This window comes from Erinaceus europaeus, chromosome 9 (assembly GCF_950295315.1).
Source record: "Erinaceus europaeus chromosome 9, mEriEur2.1, whole genome shotgun sequence".
NCBI classification, from domain to species: Eukaryota; Metazoa; Chordata; class Mammalia; order Eulipotyphla; family Erinaceidae; genus Erinaceus; species Erinaceus europaeus.
Window position 1 is genome coordinate 14,160,504 of NC_080170.1, and position 17,525 is coordinate 14,178,028.

Below are 17,525 nucleotides of genomic sequence, written 5' to 3' on the forward strand. Positions count from 1 at the left end.
TCAGTAAAACTGTCTACCTAGACCAAAGCACCCATGTTTTGACCCACTACCTCTTTTCTTTAATTATTTGTTCTTTTTTATTTATTGGGCAGAGACAAGGAGAAATTGAGAGGAAGGGGGAGATAGAGAGGAAGAGAGACAGAGAGACACCTACAACCCTGCTTCACTACTTGTGAAGCTTCTTCCTGCAGGTGGGGACCAAGGGCTTGAACCTGGGTTCTTGCACACTGTAGTGTGTGCACTTAACCAGGTGCACCGCCACCCAGTCCCATCACCTCTTTTCAATTCAACTATTAAGGCAGTCAGAATATAGGTTAGTTTTGAATCCACAAGGGATTTTAGAGAGAGGAAGAAAGAGGGGAGCAGCTCTCACAGAACATTTCAAAGTACCAGATGTTCTTACACCTGCCTGTAGGTTTCTCTCCATGACTTGGTTCTCCAAATGAACCGCATCAATATGTGGACTAGGAGCCCCTCCAGGCTGGCCAGAAACCAATCCAAGCATCTCGGTCTTTTTTTTTAACTTCAGCCTCAAGTTCCTCACAATTTTCATTTGTAATGAGAGCCTAAGTAAGTTGAAGAAGCTATGAGGTATTCCTAACATTTTGTATTCACAATTGAAAGCATAAACCCAGGCCTATCTTGGGCCTGGGGGGTGGGGGTATGTGCACACACAGGCGATAGACACTCCTGGCTCCCTAGGAAGGACTGTGGGCAGGGCATACCCCTTACTTCTGGCTGCTAATGATTCTGCCTTTAATGCAAAATGGGTAGTAGCTTAGCCTTTGTATTGGTTTAGATTATTAAGGGCTGTTAAGCCTGGGTAATCTTCTTACAGTGATAATAACTGTTTGGATATTTCCCAAGCCTGACTTTAAAATACATACACATGGCTTATGAATACAGCCCAAGTTCACATGACCCTGGGGGCGGGTGGTTGCTTTATAGGGCCCTGTGAATTGAGGTGGCCTGACAAGATTTGATTCATGTAAGCATGTGGGAAAGAACTTATTTTTCTTTTTTGAAGCAAATAATAATACACAGTTTGTACATAGTCCCCTCTGCCTCTGTTATCTTTAGGTCCTTTTCTCCTGGGAAGTGGAGACAGCAGGGAGAGATGGGCTGGAGGGCTCAAGCTCCACCTCTCTCGAAAGGGCCTCTCTGTACAGGGCTCTCAACATGTTGTAAGGATCAAAATGAACTGTCTTTACCTTTCCACTCTTCAATTGTATGTTCTCTTTCTTCCAGCTGGGCATCGTAAATTTGAGGTGGTGGCTAGAAATTAGATTGAACATAAGGCAGACTGTTTTAAAAAGTGATGAGACACAATAAGAAAGCTAAGATCACTTGAGAAAGTTCTAATCCTTTTATGATGCATTTTATGATGTATGTTCGTCCAATGTATGACTTTGCACTGCAAGATGTTTTCACGGCCTATCAGTTTCAGCATCAAGATGGTTAAGAATGGCTAAGAAAAAATTAACCACAAAACCACTCCAGGAGGGTCCCTTTAATAAATCATCTGACCTCAAAACCCACTAAACCAACATCTCTCCAGGTACTACTAGTAAAACAGGCAACCACAGGCTGCTTCCCAGAGAGCCACTCTGGACCTGGCGCTGGCTGCGAAGCACAGACTACACAGCTCAGGGTCACATTTCTTCCCCCTTACAAGTCCCAAACCCAGCACCCAACTCATAAATGGACTGTTCCCCAAGACTGACTTTAAGAACCACATGTTTATGGATTCTTTTCATATGACACAGTGTTTGAATGCGTGAGTAAAGCCATCGGCAGATGCATAACAATGTGCTGTACTGCTGGCAGAGCAAGCAGGCCAGCAGAGTGGCTACCTCCTTTACACCAGGGCTGCTGAGAGAAAATGCACACAAGCCCCAGACTCAGCCAGGAAACTTGCTTACCAGGGGCCTGGGACTTTCATCAAGGTTCCTGGCCTCTGACTGAGTAGACAAGACAAGAGACATAGTAAACACAGCCCCGGGGATGGTGTGTGACAGTGTGATCACGTGTCACTATCTACGTATGAAGGCAATGGTGCTAACACAGCTTAAGCTCCGAGGTGCTGAAGCCCTGGTGGCAAGTGCCTTCAATGGGGCTGCGACTCATGTCACTTGATTTTTTTTCTTTTTTTTTTTGTAAGCAGGAGACTTCCAAAAGTTTTTAAGTAAAAAAAAAAAAAAAGATGTGTATATGTGTGTCTGGGATCTTGTGCATGTGTGATTTGACTGCTCCTGGGTGGATTTACTCATTCAGAGTGGTAGAGAAACAGATAGAGACACAGAGACATTCTAGTGCCGCAGACCATCTCAGGTGGTGCGGGGCCTGGAACCTGGACTGTACGCATGGCCAGGCAAGCTCTCTGCCTGTTGAGCTCTCTCTCCAGGCCCAGGAGATGTCTTAAATCTAGGCCTCACTCTCTTTAAGGAGCCATTCTGGCTCCCAGGCACACGAGCAGAGAAATGTAAGCCCTGGTTCTACAGAGGAGTTCTGCACGCTGTCCTTACCGCTTCGGCCTCTGCTGGGTCGTACCACACGGTGATGTAGGGGTGACGCAGGGCTTCGTCCACAGAGATCCGCTTGTCAGGATCTATCACCAACATTTTTGATAGCAAATCTCGGGCTTGGCTTGCTAGAATGAAAAAAGCAAATGCCAGATTAATAAACATGGATGGTTACTATGCAAACCACTCAATAATGAACCAATTGTGAGAGCACAGAGAGCAGACAGGCTATTAGCTCTGAGAATGCCATTCTTTTTTTTTTTAATTAATTAATTAATTTAAAAAAGGAGATATTAACAAAACCGTAGGATAGCTTTCTACTAAGTGATTGTGTCTTAGTAATGGACACAGGATGGGAGGAGTCTTTTTCACTGGAATATAGCATAGTCTCTGACTCAGACTGGGCTGGAAACTGCAGGTGATTTTTTTTAAATAGTAAAATGATTTTAATTCTAATTTATGCCTTTCAGGCAAATGTGAATATTTTTATTTCATCTTTCAGGTGAATGTGAATATTTTTATTTCATCTTTCAGGAAACCCTTTCACTACAGACAAAACTTGCAGGCCATTAAATTTTCTCTATAATACCTCCACTCTAGCCTCTGAGTTAAATCTGTTTGAGGCTTTCAGCCTTTTGCCTCCCAATGGTCATGGGTTTTAATAGAGTTGCAGACGTGAAAAAGCAAAAGCTTCAGCCAGATCACGGAAAAAAGATCAGAAGAAAGGATATCTTACTTTTTATTTTGTCTCGTTCAGACTCAGATGGGAATATCCAGTCTGGAAAGAGTTCTTCAAATTTGATTCCAGGATATTTTGGTCGGTTTTCAACATAATTCCTCACAGTTGGCTGAAGTTTCTTCATGAAGTCTGCAGATGGTGTTCCTAGTTGCTCAATGACTTTATTCCACTGATCAATATCTAAGGAATGTCTTGAGGAAAATACAACTGAAATGCCTAATACTCATATCATACTCAAGAGAAAACCCTAGATTATATTCACACCTATGAATAGGCCATTTGCTAGGCCATCCCACTGGGTCAACAAAGGCATTTTGGGGAAAAAAAAATCAAGTAAGGCTTAGGCTGTTTGAAAAACTCCCTGCATTTTTGTAGGACTACGGTCATTGTTAAATGAAATCAAATGGGTGATGAAGTCTATATGCCTTTCTATTTTAGATCATAGTAAAATTATCTAGTAACTGAAGAATGTCTATGACAGGAATGTCTTCAGCATGACGTTAGATACATATGACACAGGCAGGATAGAGTCAGTTTTGTTTTGTTTAATATTACAGCAATGCTAGACTCACAGCTCTCCAGAGAGGCCTCCTGAACTGCTCAGTTTATGGCTGGGGCTCTGGAACCTGTTGAGGCAGACTTAGGGGGGGTGAGGGGGGAACCTCGGTCTTCCTCATGGGACCAGAGTCCTATATTAGCGTTCAGACAAGAGGTGGGGCAGCTTTCTGCTTTACCGAGCCACCACTGTGATTCCTAGGAGTGTGTTTTAGCTCCTTTCCAGACACCTGGGCTTCAGACTCCATTGAGCCTTAGACATTCTCCGGGTGTTAGACAATCTCTTTCTGGGTCATTCCGCTTTGTTATCAGTACAGTGAGGACAATGCCAGCTCTGCCTATTCTGTGAGGAGGCCGGGGGGGGGGGGGTGTCACTGGCATAACTGCAATCAGCTCAGTAAATGAGAAAGCAAGCTGGAAAGAATCACGTGAATGGCAACTTAAAAAGTGACCACATGGTGTATGTCCTAGAAAATGAAATCACATCACTGTGAGAGGACCTAGGGGACAGACACACCTTCTTCCAAAGGACAAAGATGAAGCCTCAGCACCTCAAAGGAGCTGGGTAGCCTTCCCTAGGCCTGCTCAGAAAGTGCGTTGTGGACCTTAAAATCACTGATGAGTTTTTTGAGAAATCAGAATTGTGTCCACATGCTATTTACTTGTTTTGCCCAAATGAGGAAACCAGTTCACACCTTTGCCTCTCTCCTGTCCTTCCCATGCCTTGCCCCCTCACAGCTCACTTGTCACTGTGGAAACTGCTCCAACTACAGGCTGTTCTGAGGTGTCACCCCAAGACAGGCCTGCTCCTGACTGCTGCTCCTCCAGTGCTTTCCTAGCTGGCTCTGTAGCCTCATCATTCAATCCTGTGTGTTGTGCTTCCCATGTTAAAATGCCACTTTTCACAGCCACTTTCTTTTGCTTCTGTATCTGCTCTGCCACTTCATTCATTCTTTACTCCTTTACTTCAGCACAACTAACTCATTAGAGAGTGGTCCATGCTGGACTCTCTTATTCTCAGCACCTCAGCCTCTCTTAGGTCCCTTCTGTTCACTTTATGAAAACTGCACCATGCAAGTTGGTGGTGGCCCACCCCCGCACTTCCATGGTCAGTCTTGGAAGCCTGTAAGAAGGTGGGCTCTCAACAATATCCCCGGATTTGTGGATATTTGTAGAGACCACGGGGAGGCGGGAAAGGAAGCCAACCCCAAGCAGTAAGGCTGACCTGGGAGCACGTGTGACCTCTGTCATGCAACTGCCACACGCCCCTCATCTAACCCAAGGCCCTGGCTCCTTGAGGAGGCACAGCTATGATGCTAGACTTGGAACCTGGGCCCAGGGTGGCCTAGCTAAAGATTTCTCTTTCACTTAAGCCCCATGGGGCCAGGACTCCTTCCTAGCCTGGGTCACATACCTAAAGCAAGTTGCTGAGAATTTTATACAGGCTTCTTGAGCCTTTTTCTATCTTAGTGATTTTTAATCTAATGCTTAAAAAAAAAATCAGCAAAATTTCATTTGCCAGTGATATTAATCCCTTTGTGTGGTCTGACGTTACATGACCATTATCTATAAAGCTATTAATTACGGACACTGCAAAATGTGAGTATAAAAGGTATGAATCTTAAATTGCTTAATAGTGAATCAAAACAGGGCCAATGAAATAGCTCACTTGGATAGTGCGCTGCTTTCCCATGTGTGTGACCCAGGTTTGAGCCCAGCCCCCACTGCAGTGAAGGAAGCTTCGGTACTGTGGTCTCCATTCTCCCTTGGCCACTCTGTCTCTGTATAAAAGATAATGATAATGTACCTAAATACTGACATTTTCTTTCTTTCTTTCTTTCTTTCTTTCTTCCTTTCTTTCTTTCTTAAATTGTCTGAAGAAAACATTTGTTAATAAGAAAGGGAAAATGTGGGAGCTGGATGGTGGTGCACGTATTACCATGCACAAGGAACCAGGTTCAAGCCCCCAGTCCCCACCTGCAGGGGTAAAGCTTCATGAAGGTGAAACAGTGCTGCAGGTGTTTATCTCTTTCTAACTCTCCCCCCCTCAAGTTTTCTCTCTGTTCTACCATATAAAATAGTTAAAAAAATAGAAAAGCCTTATAAGAAGGGAAAGTGTACAAAATGAATAAGAATTAAAAAAAATTGAATGCTAAATTATTTATCTTTATATACTTTAGAATTTACCAAACTTACTCTTTCTCCTTGAGTCTACAAAATAAACAACTCCTTATTTATAGTTCAGAACAAGCAAAATCTAAGGTTATAAAAAACTGATATGGAAAAATTATCTGAACAAAACAAATCGAGTTATTTTCACATTAAAATCTAAGAGGTAGAGAATGTATAGTAAATAAAACCACAGAAGTAAATATTTTAAATTTCCAAGTTGTGCTATGAAGAAAATCACCCTCGTGAAATTATAAAACAACAAGACTATTTTAATAAGATACCTATGAAACACTCACTGGGGTCTGGGACATAGTATAATGGTTCTGCAAAAAGACTTTCATGCTTGGGACTCCAAGGTTCCAGGCTCAATCCCTAGCACCATCATAAGCCAGAGCTGAGCAGTGCTCTGATGAAGATAACATAAATTAATTTAGAACCTTAATCAGTGATCTGGTCACATATGGCTATTAAACAGTACAGGGGCTTGCTGTCTTTCAAAAATAATCACCAGTACAGCAGAGAGCATTTAAGCTTTCCTAAAAAAAAAAAAACCAAAAAATGTAAGCCAGAACTAACAAAAATATTAAATGGTTACAACACAAATGAGAAAGGGGTAACTAAAGAGTCATAGTAGAGTGAAAAAGAATTCAAGATGGAAGAATATGCAGACTATGAGGAAAGAAAGCTATTGTGGCTGCTGGACCACCTCTTTATGCCACTGTGTTATGCTGACAACAGACTAAATTAATCCTTTGCATTTAATTTTCATTTTGCTTCTCCTATATGTCACTAAGTCAACTTCTAGGCCTTTAAGAATTTCTATAAAATGTTAGCAGAGCAACAAACAAGAAACTCTAATGTATTTTCCCTCACAAATTGCCCATTTTGGTTCTTTTCACTTAGGACTTATGTAGAGTGCTTCAGTTCTTACTCTGAGGAAAGTTGTTGTAATACAAACTGAGAAAAAACTAGCATATTCATTACATTACACATGAATACTGGACCACTAAATTTGAGAGCCACTTTCCCAGCTAAGTCAATTGGATGAAATAAACTATCTAGCTACTTAAATATCTGACTGAACACATCTGTCAGAGTAGTAGTCTTTTTATAAACTACTTTTGGGAGAATTAAGAGCTAATATAATCGGTTGACTTTAACTCTATGCCCCAATAATATTCATTATAAGTAGTCAAGTAAGAGGGAGAAAAAAACCTGTCAAAGTGAAACATCTAGTTTTTGATCCCAATTTAATATGTGTCATGAAGACTCCACCCCCACCCCGAGAACATAGTTCTGGAACCAGCCCGTTTATTTTCCTTCTGCACGGCTGCCTTAGGCAGTCGGGGAAAGCATGGCCGGGAAGGTCCCGGGAAGGATACGGTCAGTGCCTTGGAATATCACACAACCTTTCACCAGCTCGCCCATGATGCAACCCACTGACCAGATATCAACTGAAAATAAAATGAAATGACAAAATTATGAAGTGCCATGAACAAAACGAAGGTGAGGAGAAGGGATTCTAACAGTGCACTAGACACACACATATGGAAAAAATAAAGAGAGGCTGCTAGCTAGGGGTGGGCTTTGGACGGAGGACGAATGAGCGCTGACCTCTATTTCAGCCTTCAGTGTGCAGCGACCTGGGGTTTTAGCGCCAAAGATTCCAACACCTGACAGCTTCAAAAACAAACAGAAACCCAGAGACAGGAAGTGCCTGGCCATGCAAAGCTGTTTCCAGGCCCCCTGCCCCCATGTCCCAGTGCCGGGCCTCCCTGTGAAGGATACAGTCTCTTCCTGGGAACAGGACTTTATGGAGGACCATTTCTGCCATGATGCACCCGACAGACCAGATGTCCACTACCAAACACCAGGGGATTAAAGCCAGCCAAGAGCCCACGTTTTTCCTTAGCCGCCCCCTCCCCCAACAAAAACAAACCCAGCACCAGGGAAATAGGGACCTGTTTCAAGACTCCTCATTAGCATGACCTGGCGGGGGGGGGGGAGGCTTCCTTGTCTGGGGTCCAGGGCAGGCCTGTCCAGAGGTACCCCAACTTCCAGCCCTTTAAAGTGTTCTGTGGGGCCCAGCTGGGCCCCAGGCCTCAGATGGCCAGGTGGGCAGCAACTTAGTGCTGTTGCTGATGGGGATGGGGTGGGGAGTGGGGTGAACTGGGGCTCTAATAGCCTCTTCACTTCTGAGGGGAAAATGAAAGAACCCACAGAGCTGAGTTCCTCAGAGTCACAGCACAGGTGACAAAGCAGAGAAGGTCAACCCAAAGCAAAACCCACTTTAGAGAACTTGGAACGAGTCTCTTTCACTTGTAAATGAGATCTAGCTCTGTACCACAGGTCAAAAGCTAAGTAGTAAAGACCTCTAATAGTGCTAGAATAAGTCAGTATGTTATTTTGATGTTTTAAAACAAAACAAAACAAAACAAAAAACAAGCAAAAAACAAAACAAAACAAAACAAAACAAAACCACTGATTGGGACAGGAGATGGGCAATGGCAGTGTCCCAGATTTTCATGTGTGAGGTTTGAAGACCTCTGGTTCAGCCCCAAGTGGTGCCACATGCCAGAGCTGATCAGTGCTCTGATCTCTCTCTCTCTCACATTAAAATAAATTATTTCTTTAAATTAATAAAAACAAATATTTACCTATTTCATTAAAAGAAATAGACATAGATTTAAAAATGTTTAAGACATAAAAAGCAGACACCAGTTTTGCACAAAAGAGAACATCTTGTATTAATCCATTTAAAAATAAGTGAAGCCGATCTTTGGTTCTGGAACTTAGGATGATGACCTCCCTTGGGGTTTGATACATGCAGGGGACCCAGAGATGCCTCAGATGCTTCTGGTTATGTGGGGTGCTCTGGTTATGTGGGGGTGCTCCTACTGAGTCACAAACTCAGGATTTGCAGATCTTCAAATCAGCAGATTTGAACATCTGGAGAGTTTTTAAAGGGAAGGATGTTAGCCAAAAAAACATGCATACGATGAATTCCTTATCCGGGGACTGTGGCATCTGCATCTGGCACAGTCCCCATGCTGACTCTCATAGCTCTCAGGAACAAGGCAAGGCCAGAGGTGACCAGTGGTGCCACTAAGCCCAGCCTCCCACAGCTGGGTGTGTACTCACCGTTCTCTTTGTAGCCCATGCCCAGGATGACCTCGGGGGCCCGGTAGTAGCGCGTCACCACATAAGGGGTCATCATGAAGTTGGTGCATGCTGTCCGGGCCAGGCCGAAGTCCAGGATCTTAAGTGTACAATCTGACTTCACGACAATATTGCTGGGCTTCAAATCCTGGAGCAGAAATGGTTTGAATTCAGAACGGGAGGCAAAGCATGCTACAGGTTCACCTGCCAGGAAAGGTTTGGGTGACAGCTAAAGAACATGAGGACATCAGAGGAGGAGGAGGAGAAGAGAGGGAATCAAACTCTGGGGCGTGGGGAAAATCCTACTTTCTTTTTTTTATTATTTAATTAATTAATTAATTAATTTTTGCCTCCAGGGTTATTGTTGGGGCTTGGTGCTTACACTATAAATCCACTGCTCCTGGTGGCCATCTTTTTCCCCCCATTGTTGTTATTACTGTTATTGTAGCTGTTGTTGTCATTGGATAGGACAGAGAGAAATTGAGAGAGGAGGGGAAGATAGAGAGGGAGAGAGAAAGACAGACACTTGCAGACCTGCTTCACTGCCTGTGAAGTGACCCCCCTAAAGGTGGGGAGCTGGGGGCTCAAACTGGGATCCTTGTGCTGGTCCTTGCATTTCCCACTGTGTGCACTTAACCCGATGTGCTACCACCTAGTCACCAAAAATACTACTTTCAAATGGAAGCAAATCCAGATCAGCCTACAGAGCTCTTATGATGATCTTCACCCAAGGAGGGCAATTCCAAGACCCTCTTTTGCTTAAAACCTTTGCATAGAGCACAGCCTGGGAGTTGGCACAGCGGGTAGACCACTGGGCTTCTGAGAGTAAGGTCCTGAACTGGACCCCGGGGATCACATATTCCTGGCGGGTGGATGGTTTGATTCTCTCCCTAATAAATTAATAAAAACCTCTGGAGAACTTCCAGGCCACCAACTCCTCTCTGCCATCTCCATGCCTGGTCAGCCCTCAACCCCCAACACTTGAGCTCTTCCTCTTGTCCAGCAGAAAGACACTGAGCCACACAGGTGTTGTGATGTGTGTTTTCTAGTAGCCTGATCATCAATTCCAACTCCCCATCCCCTGCAGAGACCCTATGGGCCCAGCATTCCTGGCTACACCCCCCTTGACCCAGGTCCCCTCTTTCTCCCTCCCTGGCTGTGCTTTCAGCCCTCAGAAGCCATTGGGCACAGCAGATGGCAGTGTCTCTGCCACACTCAGTGCTGTGACACAACCTTGGTAGCTTGTCCTCATGTTACTAAATGTCTTTCTCCCCGCCCCCACCCCCACCCTGACTGACAGGTCTCAAAAGGGCTCAGGTGTGTCTCCAGAAAGTGGTGGCTGTGGAGTGTCACTGGGAGGAGAAGCTGAAAACCACCCGACAATCAGCAAACTGTTTCCTTCCTGTGGTAGCCTAGATTTCCACATTTCCTGGGGCCAGTAAAAGATAAATGTAAGTGTATCATGTTTTGAAAATGCATCGGAAATCTCCACCAAGCTCCGTACAGATGTCCCAGTTTCTGTCCAGCTCTGGTGCACTGTGGAGACAGTCTCTCTCCCTGAGTCCTGACGTGGGAGATCTGGGGGAGCCCCCCCCCAAGCTGCTGTTGTGCTCAGGGTGAAGTTCATGGACCCACACTGGCACCGGTGATCCTGGGAGGAGGCAGTCACATGGCTAAGGCAAGAAACTGATTTGTTTTTAGTCTTCTTTTCATAAACCAAAGAGTATGGTCAGGACAGGCATTTGAGAAGACGAATCACTAATATAACACAGAGTTCAGTTTCACAACATTAAGAAGACCACCACTGGAGCCACCCTGGATCTCAAATAGCAACATCCCCGCACTGGGGGTGATGCTAACAGGTCCTTCCCATCTGTCAGGGAAGCACCCTCTTTCCTGATCTTGCTGGAACAGTGCACTTTACTGCCACCTGCTGGAAACCGAGCTAACAGATGACAAGCCAGGCTCTCTGGGCCAAGGGCAGCTTCCCAGGGGGCACTGTGAGAGGCCATGGGGCCTCCTGATGCTTGCCAGTGGGAGGTGCTTACAGAAGTCCTGGGATTCTTCGGGGCTCCCATGTCTCTGATGTTCTCCTGTCAGCCTCTGCTCACTGTTAGAGGCTGGGCATGCAGCTACAGAAGGCAGAGAGAAGACCATACTACGCACCACAAGGGAAACAAGGAATACTGTCTGGTATGAATGGTACTAAGTCTGGGGGCCTGGCTCAGAGCTGTGGGCATGGCCAATAGGGCAGGCTATCCCTGTGGCAGCAAACAGGTTTACAAAACATCTGTAACTAAAAGGGTAAGAGCAGGGGTGGAGTATGGAGGGGAGAGGGCAGCACTGTGGACACTGGTGGTGAAGCCTGGTAAGTCTACAGTCATTCTCTGGCTCTGCCAAGTTCCTCAAGGGCTGGACCCATGAATTAAAGCAAGAGATGAGAGGGACTATGGTCCTGACATTATTATTCAGGTGTTAATGATGGCAATAGTGTCCTCTCCCATCCCCAAGTGTAATAGTGGTTTTATCCTCTAGAGGGCAGAGCAGCTTCAAGTTTCCTTTTGGGGGACCTTCAAGTTTCCTTTTGAGGGACCTTTATGGCAGACCTTCCTTCAGAGACCAACAAGCCCATGTTGGGTCATGCCTATGGCTAAGTGTCTCCACACCAATCATATGCTTAGGGTCTTAAACTAAACAGTGTGTGTGTGGGGGGGTGGGCAAGGAGACAGGCCACAAGGTAGGGTGCATGTAGGTTGGAGCCCTGGCACCATATGAGAGGACCATGGCACCTGGGGAAGCTTCAGTGCTGTAGTGTCTCTATGCCCCCAGCCCACCTCCATCCCTGTCTCTCCAGGAGTGGGGAAACCCCAGCTCTGCAATAAATAAAGAGGTGCTAGTAGGTGTGTTACCTTTCTGAATAAGTAAACGTTGAGACTGAAGTCATTTTAAGTAGCCACATTGACAGCGTGTTTAGGTACATGGGACACAGGAGGAGGGGCGGGGAAGGTGGACAGCATGTTCCTCGCCTTGTGGGACCTGGATAGTGTATGTGTGTGTGTGTGGGGGGGGTGGCCCAAGGGGCCTTTCACCACTTGCTTCTTCTACCTTTCCCATCATGGGTATGAGGTCCTTCCACAGCAAACACCAAGCCCATGAGGGTGGGCAGGCCTGAGGAACTGTGAGCAGGAAGGGGCTAGGTAATGGGGGTTGGGGCAATAACGGGGAGGAAGTGAAGTGGTGAGCAAGAGAGAGATGGCCTGAAGCAGTCTTTTATTTTTTTTAAGGAATTAAAAAAAAAAATTATTTACTCCAAAGCAGGGGAGGAGGGGGAAAGAAGCAAGTAAGGTCAACTATTTCCTCATGGAAGTAATAGTGACTCTTACAATAAGGCTTAACAAGCTGGGAGATTACTGTACACCATGGCCTACACACGAAAGTCCATGAAAATTTTTAGGAAGACAAAGAGAATGAGAATATTGGAAATCTTTGATTGTTAATGAAAACGGCTAGTGTCACTATTTTCAGTGCAGGTTTGTTGAGTTTCTAGTACTTTCACTGAACACTGGGTGGCAGCAGAGGCTGTATTTTCAAGGACCTGCAGTCTGGAAAGGGGTGTGTGTGTGGTGGTGGTGGTGGTGGGGGGATAGCATGGTGCCAGATCCCTGCCAGGCTGTGGCAGCAGGGATGATGTCACACCCCCAAGGTGACGAGGTGCACAGGTATGGCCTTCTCTGGATGGGTGGGCTCTGTCACCTCAAGTCACTTCCATCCAGGGCTGTGATGACATCAGCCTTGCTGGGCACCTCAGGGCTCTGAAAGATTTACAACTGTGGCACCATAAGTGTCTCTCTAGTCTTCTCAGTGTGGAGGGGTTCTCTATCCTTGTCTCACTATCTCCTTCCTCACATGGACTTTGAGATCAGAGAAAACTTCTTGCTGTTGGAACATACTATCGAAAGATAGTCTGACAACAAAACTAGTACAGTAATCAGGGGAGTGCTAAGGGTGTTTCCAATACAGTCATATTATCTCTTGTCTCTGGTCTCACTCACCATTTTAGTTGTTAAAACGATTTTATCATGATACGGTGCTCACACAGTGGTACAAGTCACAATATAGCAAAGATTCATAAAACGGAGAATGACATAATTTCTCCCTCTTTCTTTTTTCTATCAGGGCTTCACTATTTCAGGCCAACTTTTTCAGACAGAAAGAGATAGAGCAAGAGAGAGGAAAACATCATAACACTGAAGCTTCTCTTGGTGTGATGGGAGCCTACTGTGAACTTGCACCTGGTAATGCACATATGGTGAAGTAGGCACCCACCCACATGAGCTATCTTTATGGCTGTCTTCTTTATTCATTCATTCATTCATCCATTCATTTTTATTTTTTAAAAATTCTTTTTATTTATTTATTTATTGCCCCCAGGGTTATTGCTGGGGCTCAGTGCAGGCGGTGGCACATTACAGTGCACAAAGACCCGGGATAAAGCCCCTGGTCCTCACCTGCAGGGGGAAGCTTCACAAGTGGTGAAGCAGGGCTGCAGGTGTCTCACTATCTATCTCTCTCACTCCCTACCTCTCTTTCCCCTCTCAATTTATCTTTGTCTCTAGATAAATAAAGATTTTTTTAAAAAGGGAGGGGGATGTTATATAGGGCAAAACTGTTTTTTTTTTTTTTTAAATTCTCTCTCAACTGCTAGGGTTTTTTGTTGGAGGTTCATGCCTGCATGATTCCACTTTTCCCAGAGGGTGGTTTTTTTTTTTTCCCTTTTATAGATGTTAAGAGACAGAGAAATGGGGGCTGGGTGGTGGCATACCTGGTTGAACGCACATATTACAATGTGCAAGGACCCAGGTTCAAGTCCCTGGTCCCCACCTGCAGGGGGAAAGCTTCACAAGTGGTGAAGCAGTGCTGCAGGTGTCTGTCTGTCTGTCTCTCTCTCTCTTCCTCTCTATTCCCCCCTTCCCTCTTGATTTCTGGCTGTCTCTATGCAATAAATAAATAAAGATAATAATAAAAAAGAGAGAAATGAGGAGAAACATCATAGCACTGTTCCAACCCTCATGATGCTTCCTCCTTGCATGGTGCTTCCATGTGGTGGCTGGGTCCTTGAACCCAGGTCCTCACACATGGTAAAGAGTGTGCTCTACTAGGTGAGTGATTTTCCAGCCCCCCTGGGAAAAAATATTAATAATAAATCAATCTGGGTAAATAGTAATCAGGATTCCTTTTTCCTATGGTTGCAAATTTTCTCTGATTTCTAAGTTATTTCAAAATGAAAACGTACATGGAATAGTCCTCTCCCAAAGCACAGACTGAGCAGTCCAGTCTGCTGGGGACCCTGTAACTCCTAATGCCTGTTACTTAGGGAAATGTCTTTCCAACACTGTTTTTCTGCACTAAGAGTTAAGTAAGAGAGCTACAGAATGCCTGACTAGTCATGTCAGAAATTCATTGTCTTCTCTTGCTATTCCTGTTTCTAGCCTCCAAGGATGTTTGGCCAACATCAGGGTAAATACAGATAAGGCAAAGAGCCTTATCTGATACCCGTGAACTATGCCTACATCCTTGGGGTAAGGTCAGGAGTTGCAGAGTAAACGTGGAATTTGAGGTAATCATTAGAATTGGAGACAATAAGTCTGATATACAGTGGTTTACACACTAGGGGAGAGATTATTCAAGCGTGTCCTCCCCTAAGATGTTTATTCTTGACATAGCTGTTTTGATGTGTGCACATATATTCAATAAAAAGACGAAGGAGGGGCCAGGTGTTAGCGCAGTGGGTTAAGCGCACATGGTACAGCACAAGGACAGGTGAAAGGATCCGGGTTCGAGCCCCTGGCTCTCCACCTGCAGGGGGGTTGATTCACAAGTGGTGAAGCAGGTCTGCAGGTGTCTACCTTTCTCTCCCCCTTGCGGTTGTCCTGTCCTCTCTCTATTTCTCTCTGCACTATGCAACAACAACAATAACTATGATAGCCAATGCAACAACAACAACAACAATAACTATGATAGCCAACAAGGGCAACAAAAGGGAAAAAATAGTCCAGAAGCAGTGGAGGCACAGAGCCCCAGAAATCACCCTGGAGGCAAACAAAACACAACACAACACAACACAAAACATATCACCATAAGCCAGAGCTAAGCAGTATTCTGTAAAAAAAAAAAAAAAAATATATATATATATGACGAAGGAGAGGTCCTTGTGTGTGACACTTGTTGGGATCCCATCGTGGGATGTATACTGGTGTCAGCCACCTCTGGATTCCTCTCTTACTACCGATGGTGTTGGAGGTAATTCATTTGATCCAGGGTTCACGATGAAAACCTTGGGACCCAGCACCAATCTACATCCAGGGTGGCTTGCAAGCCAAGTGTCCCATTAATGTCTCTAACTACAGCTACCAAGGTCTCTGACCACAGCAGTACTGGGGAATGCAACACACTCTCATAGCTGATTAGGATTTGTAACACTGAAACAAAACAAAACAAAAACACACTAGGTCCTTTTGTTTCTGGCAGAGGAAGACAACAAAATGATGATGGTTTGAAACATAAAATGTGGCATCACTACTCACTCTATGAATGATACCAGCTGAATGCAGATGTTTAATGCCACAGAGCATCTGGTAGAGAAGGTAGGACATTCTTTCATGGTCCAACTCCATATGGATAACCTGACATAAGTTAGCATCCATTAATTCCATGACCAGATACCTGAAATGGGAAAAGAGATGTATGTGCCACAGGCATGCAGGAATTTTCCAAAATTTTGTTGCAGCTTATCCAAATAGAATTTTTAAGAAACAGGATGGCTTACTCTGCAGTCACTGCCTTAGCTAAGGCAAAAAGATGACTTGTTTCCTTTGAACATTTGTAAAGAAACAAATTGTATATATAGAGACTGAAAAGAACCATCCAAAGGATATATGGATAAAAGCAACTAACTTAACACAATGTGCTTCACATTTAAAACAGAACAATGGGATCAATCTTATGAAACACACCACGATGTTACTTCTCTCATTAAAAAAACCTTTCCACTCCATTCTTCTCACCCCCAGTGTCCCAGAGGTTGGCCGCCTTAGCAAGTAAAACTCCTCCTAAAATGGTCTAGACTGACCACATCCAATCTCCCTGGCTCTTGTAAACCTGCTTTGATAATTTTCATTCCTATCATTCTGTTGAAATGACCTGCCTGCCATCCTGACTTCTCAGTTGTTGGGTGGCCAGTGCTTGGGTCTTGTTCTTTAACTCTGCACAATCTTGGTGATCAGCTCTGATCTCAGGCTTTAAATGCTGCTGATACCCTTTCCCACATGAGCACCTTCAACCTAGACCTCTCCGAAACTCCAGAACTGTCTGCCTAACTGCCTACTTCACAGTTCCGTGTGGGAGCTGAACAGGCACCTTGAAGTTTGTGTCCACCACTGAACTCCCCACCCGAACACCCTCCAGCCTGCTCTTCATCTCACTTTGATGCTCCAGGGACCTGGGCTAGGACTCCAGGCATGGTTCTCAGTTAGTCTCATATCCTTCTGGTTTAAAGGGAACACCAGAATCTCTCACCTAAATTTGTACAACAGCCGCCCAGCTATGGTTTTCTGTGCCCCTGAACCCTACGCGAATTCTCCTCCAAGAAAACAGGTGGTCCTTAAATTCTAAACCAGGCGAGTCAGCAAAATAGTTCACTTGGTAATGTACTGCTTTGCCATGTTAGAGCCTGGTCCCCACTCTTTTGTCTCTCTTTCTCTCTGTGTCTCTTTGTCTTCTCTGTTTCTATCTAAAAATAAGTAAATACGTTACTTGGAAAAAAACCAAGTCAACCCATACCTGAGACCTTGAGAGAACTATAGTGGCTATCGTTGGAGGTGGGGTATGAAGGCACAGACCTTTGGTGGTGGAAGTGGTGTGTAGTTACACCCTTATTATCTCATAATTTTATAAATCACTAAAAACAAAACAACTGGAAAACTAGAAAATGTTATGCATGTACAAACTATTGTATTTACTGTCAAATGTAAAACATGAATTCCCCAATAAATTCAAAAAAACAAAACAACAAACAGGAACGTGAAGTGTGCTCTTTTCCTGGAAGACCTCAGGAAATCTTTACAACTGGCCTCAAGAACAATAGCACCTAGCCCCCTCCGGCTCCCTCCATTCTGTCCACAAGGGCTTTTTGGTGATCTAAGAACACAGAGCTAGCTTCTGCTTCTGCTCCTTCCCACTGCCTGTTCCTTCTACTTCCATTCCATCTTCTCCCAAAGAAACATGCAGCACTAGTCTTTCAATACTTTCTTCCTATGCCGTCAACTCAGTGAGGTCCTCCCCAGTCACACTTGGGTTCTAAAAGCTGCAACCTGACTGCC

The 17,525-nt window shown here is 44.7% G+C and overlaps 1 protein-coding gene across 9 annotated transcripts in view; it reads right to left on the minus strand.

The window, feature by feature from the left end:
* MAPK9 (mitogen-activated protein kinase 9) overlaps nt 1–17,525 on the minus strand; it is a 49,138-nt gene that overhangs the window by 4,929 nt on the left and 26,684 nt on the right. For 6 of the 9 annotated variants that reach the window (XM_060197351.1, XM_060197356.1, XM_060197352.1 and 3 more), the window contains 6 exons: nt 15,732–15,870; nt 9,130–9,295; nt 7,371–7,442; nt 3,259–3,441; nt 2,526–2,650; nt 1,212–1,275 (listed from right to left, as the gene is read on the minus strand). In XM_060197351.1, coding sequence (XP_060053334.1) covers nt 1,212–1,275; nt 2,526–2,650; nt 3,259–3,441; nt 7,371–7,442; nt 9,130–9,295; nt 15,732–15,870 — 749 coding nt within the window. Of the gene's footprint in view, nt 1–1,211; nt 1,276–2,525; nt 2,651–3,258; nt 3,442–7,370; nt 7,443–7,776; nt 7,849–8,709; nt 8,938–9,129; nt 9,296–15,731; nt 15,871–17,525 lie in introns of those variants that run through there. The other 3 variants (XM_060197350.1, XM_060197354.1, XM_060197357.1) reach the window with 2 other exon arrangements.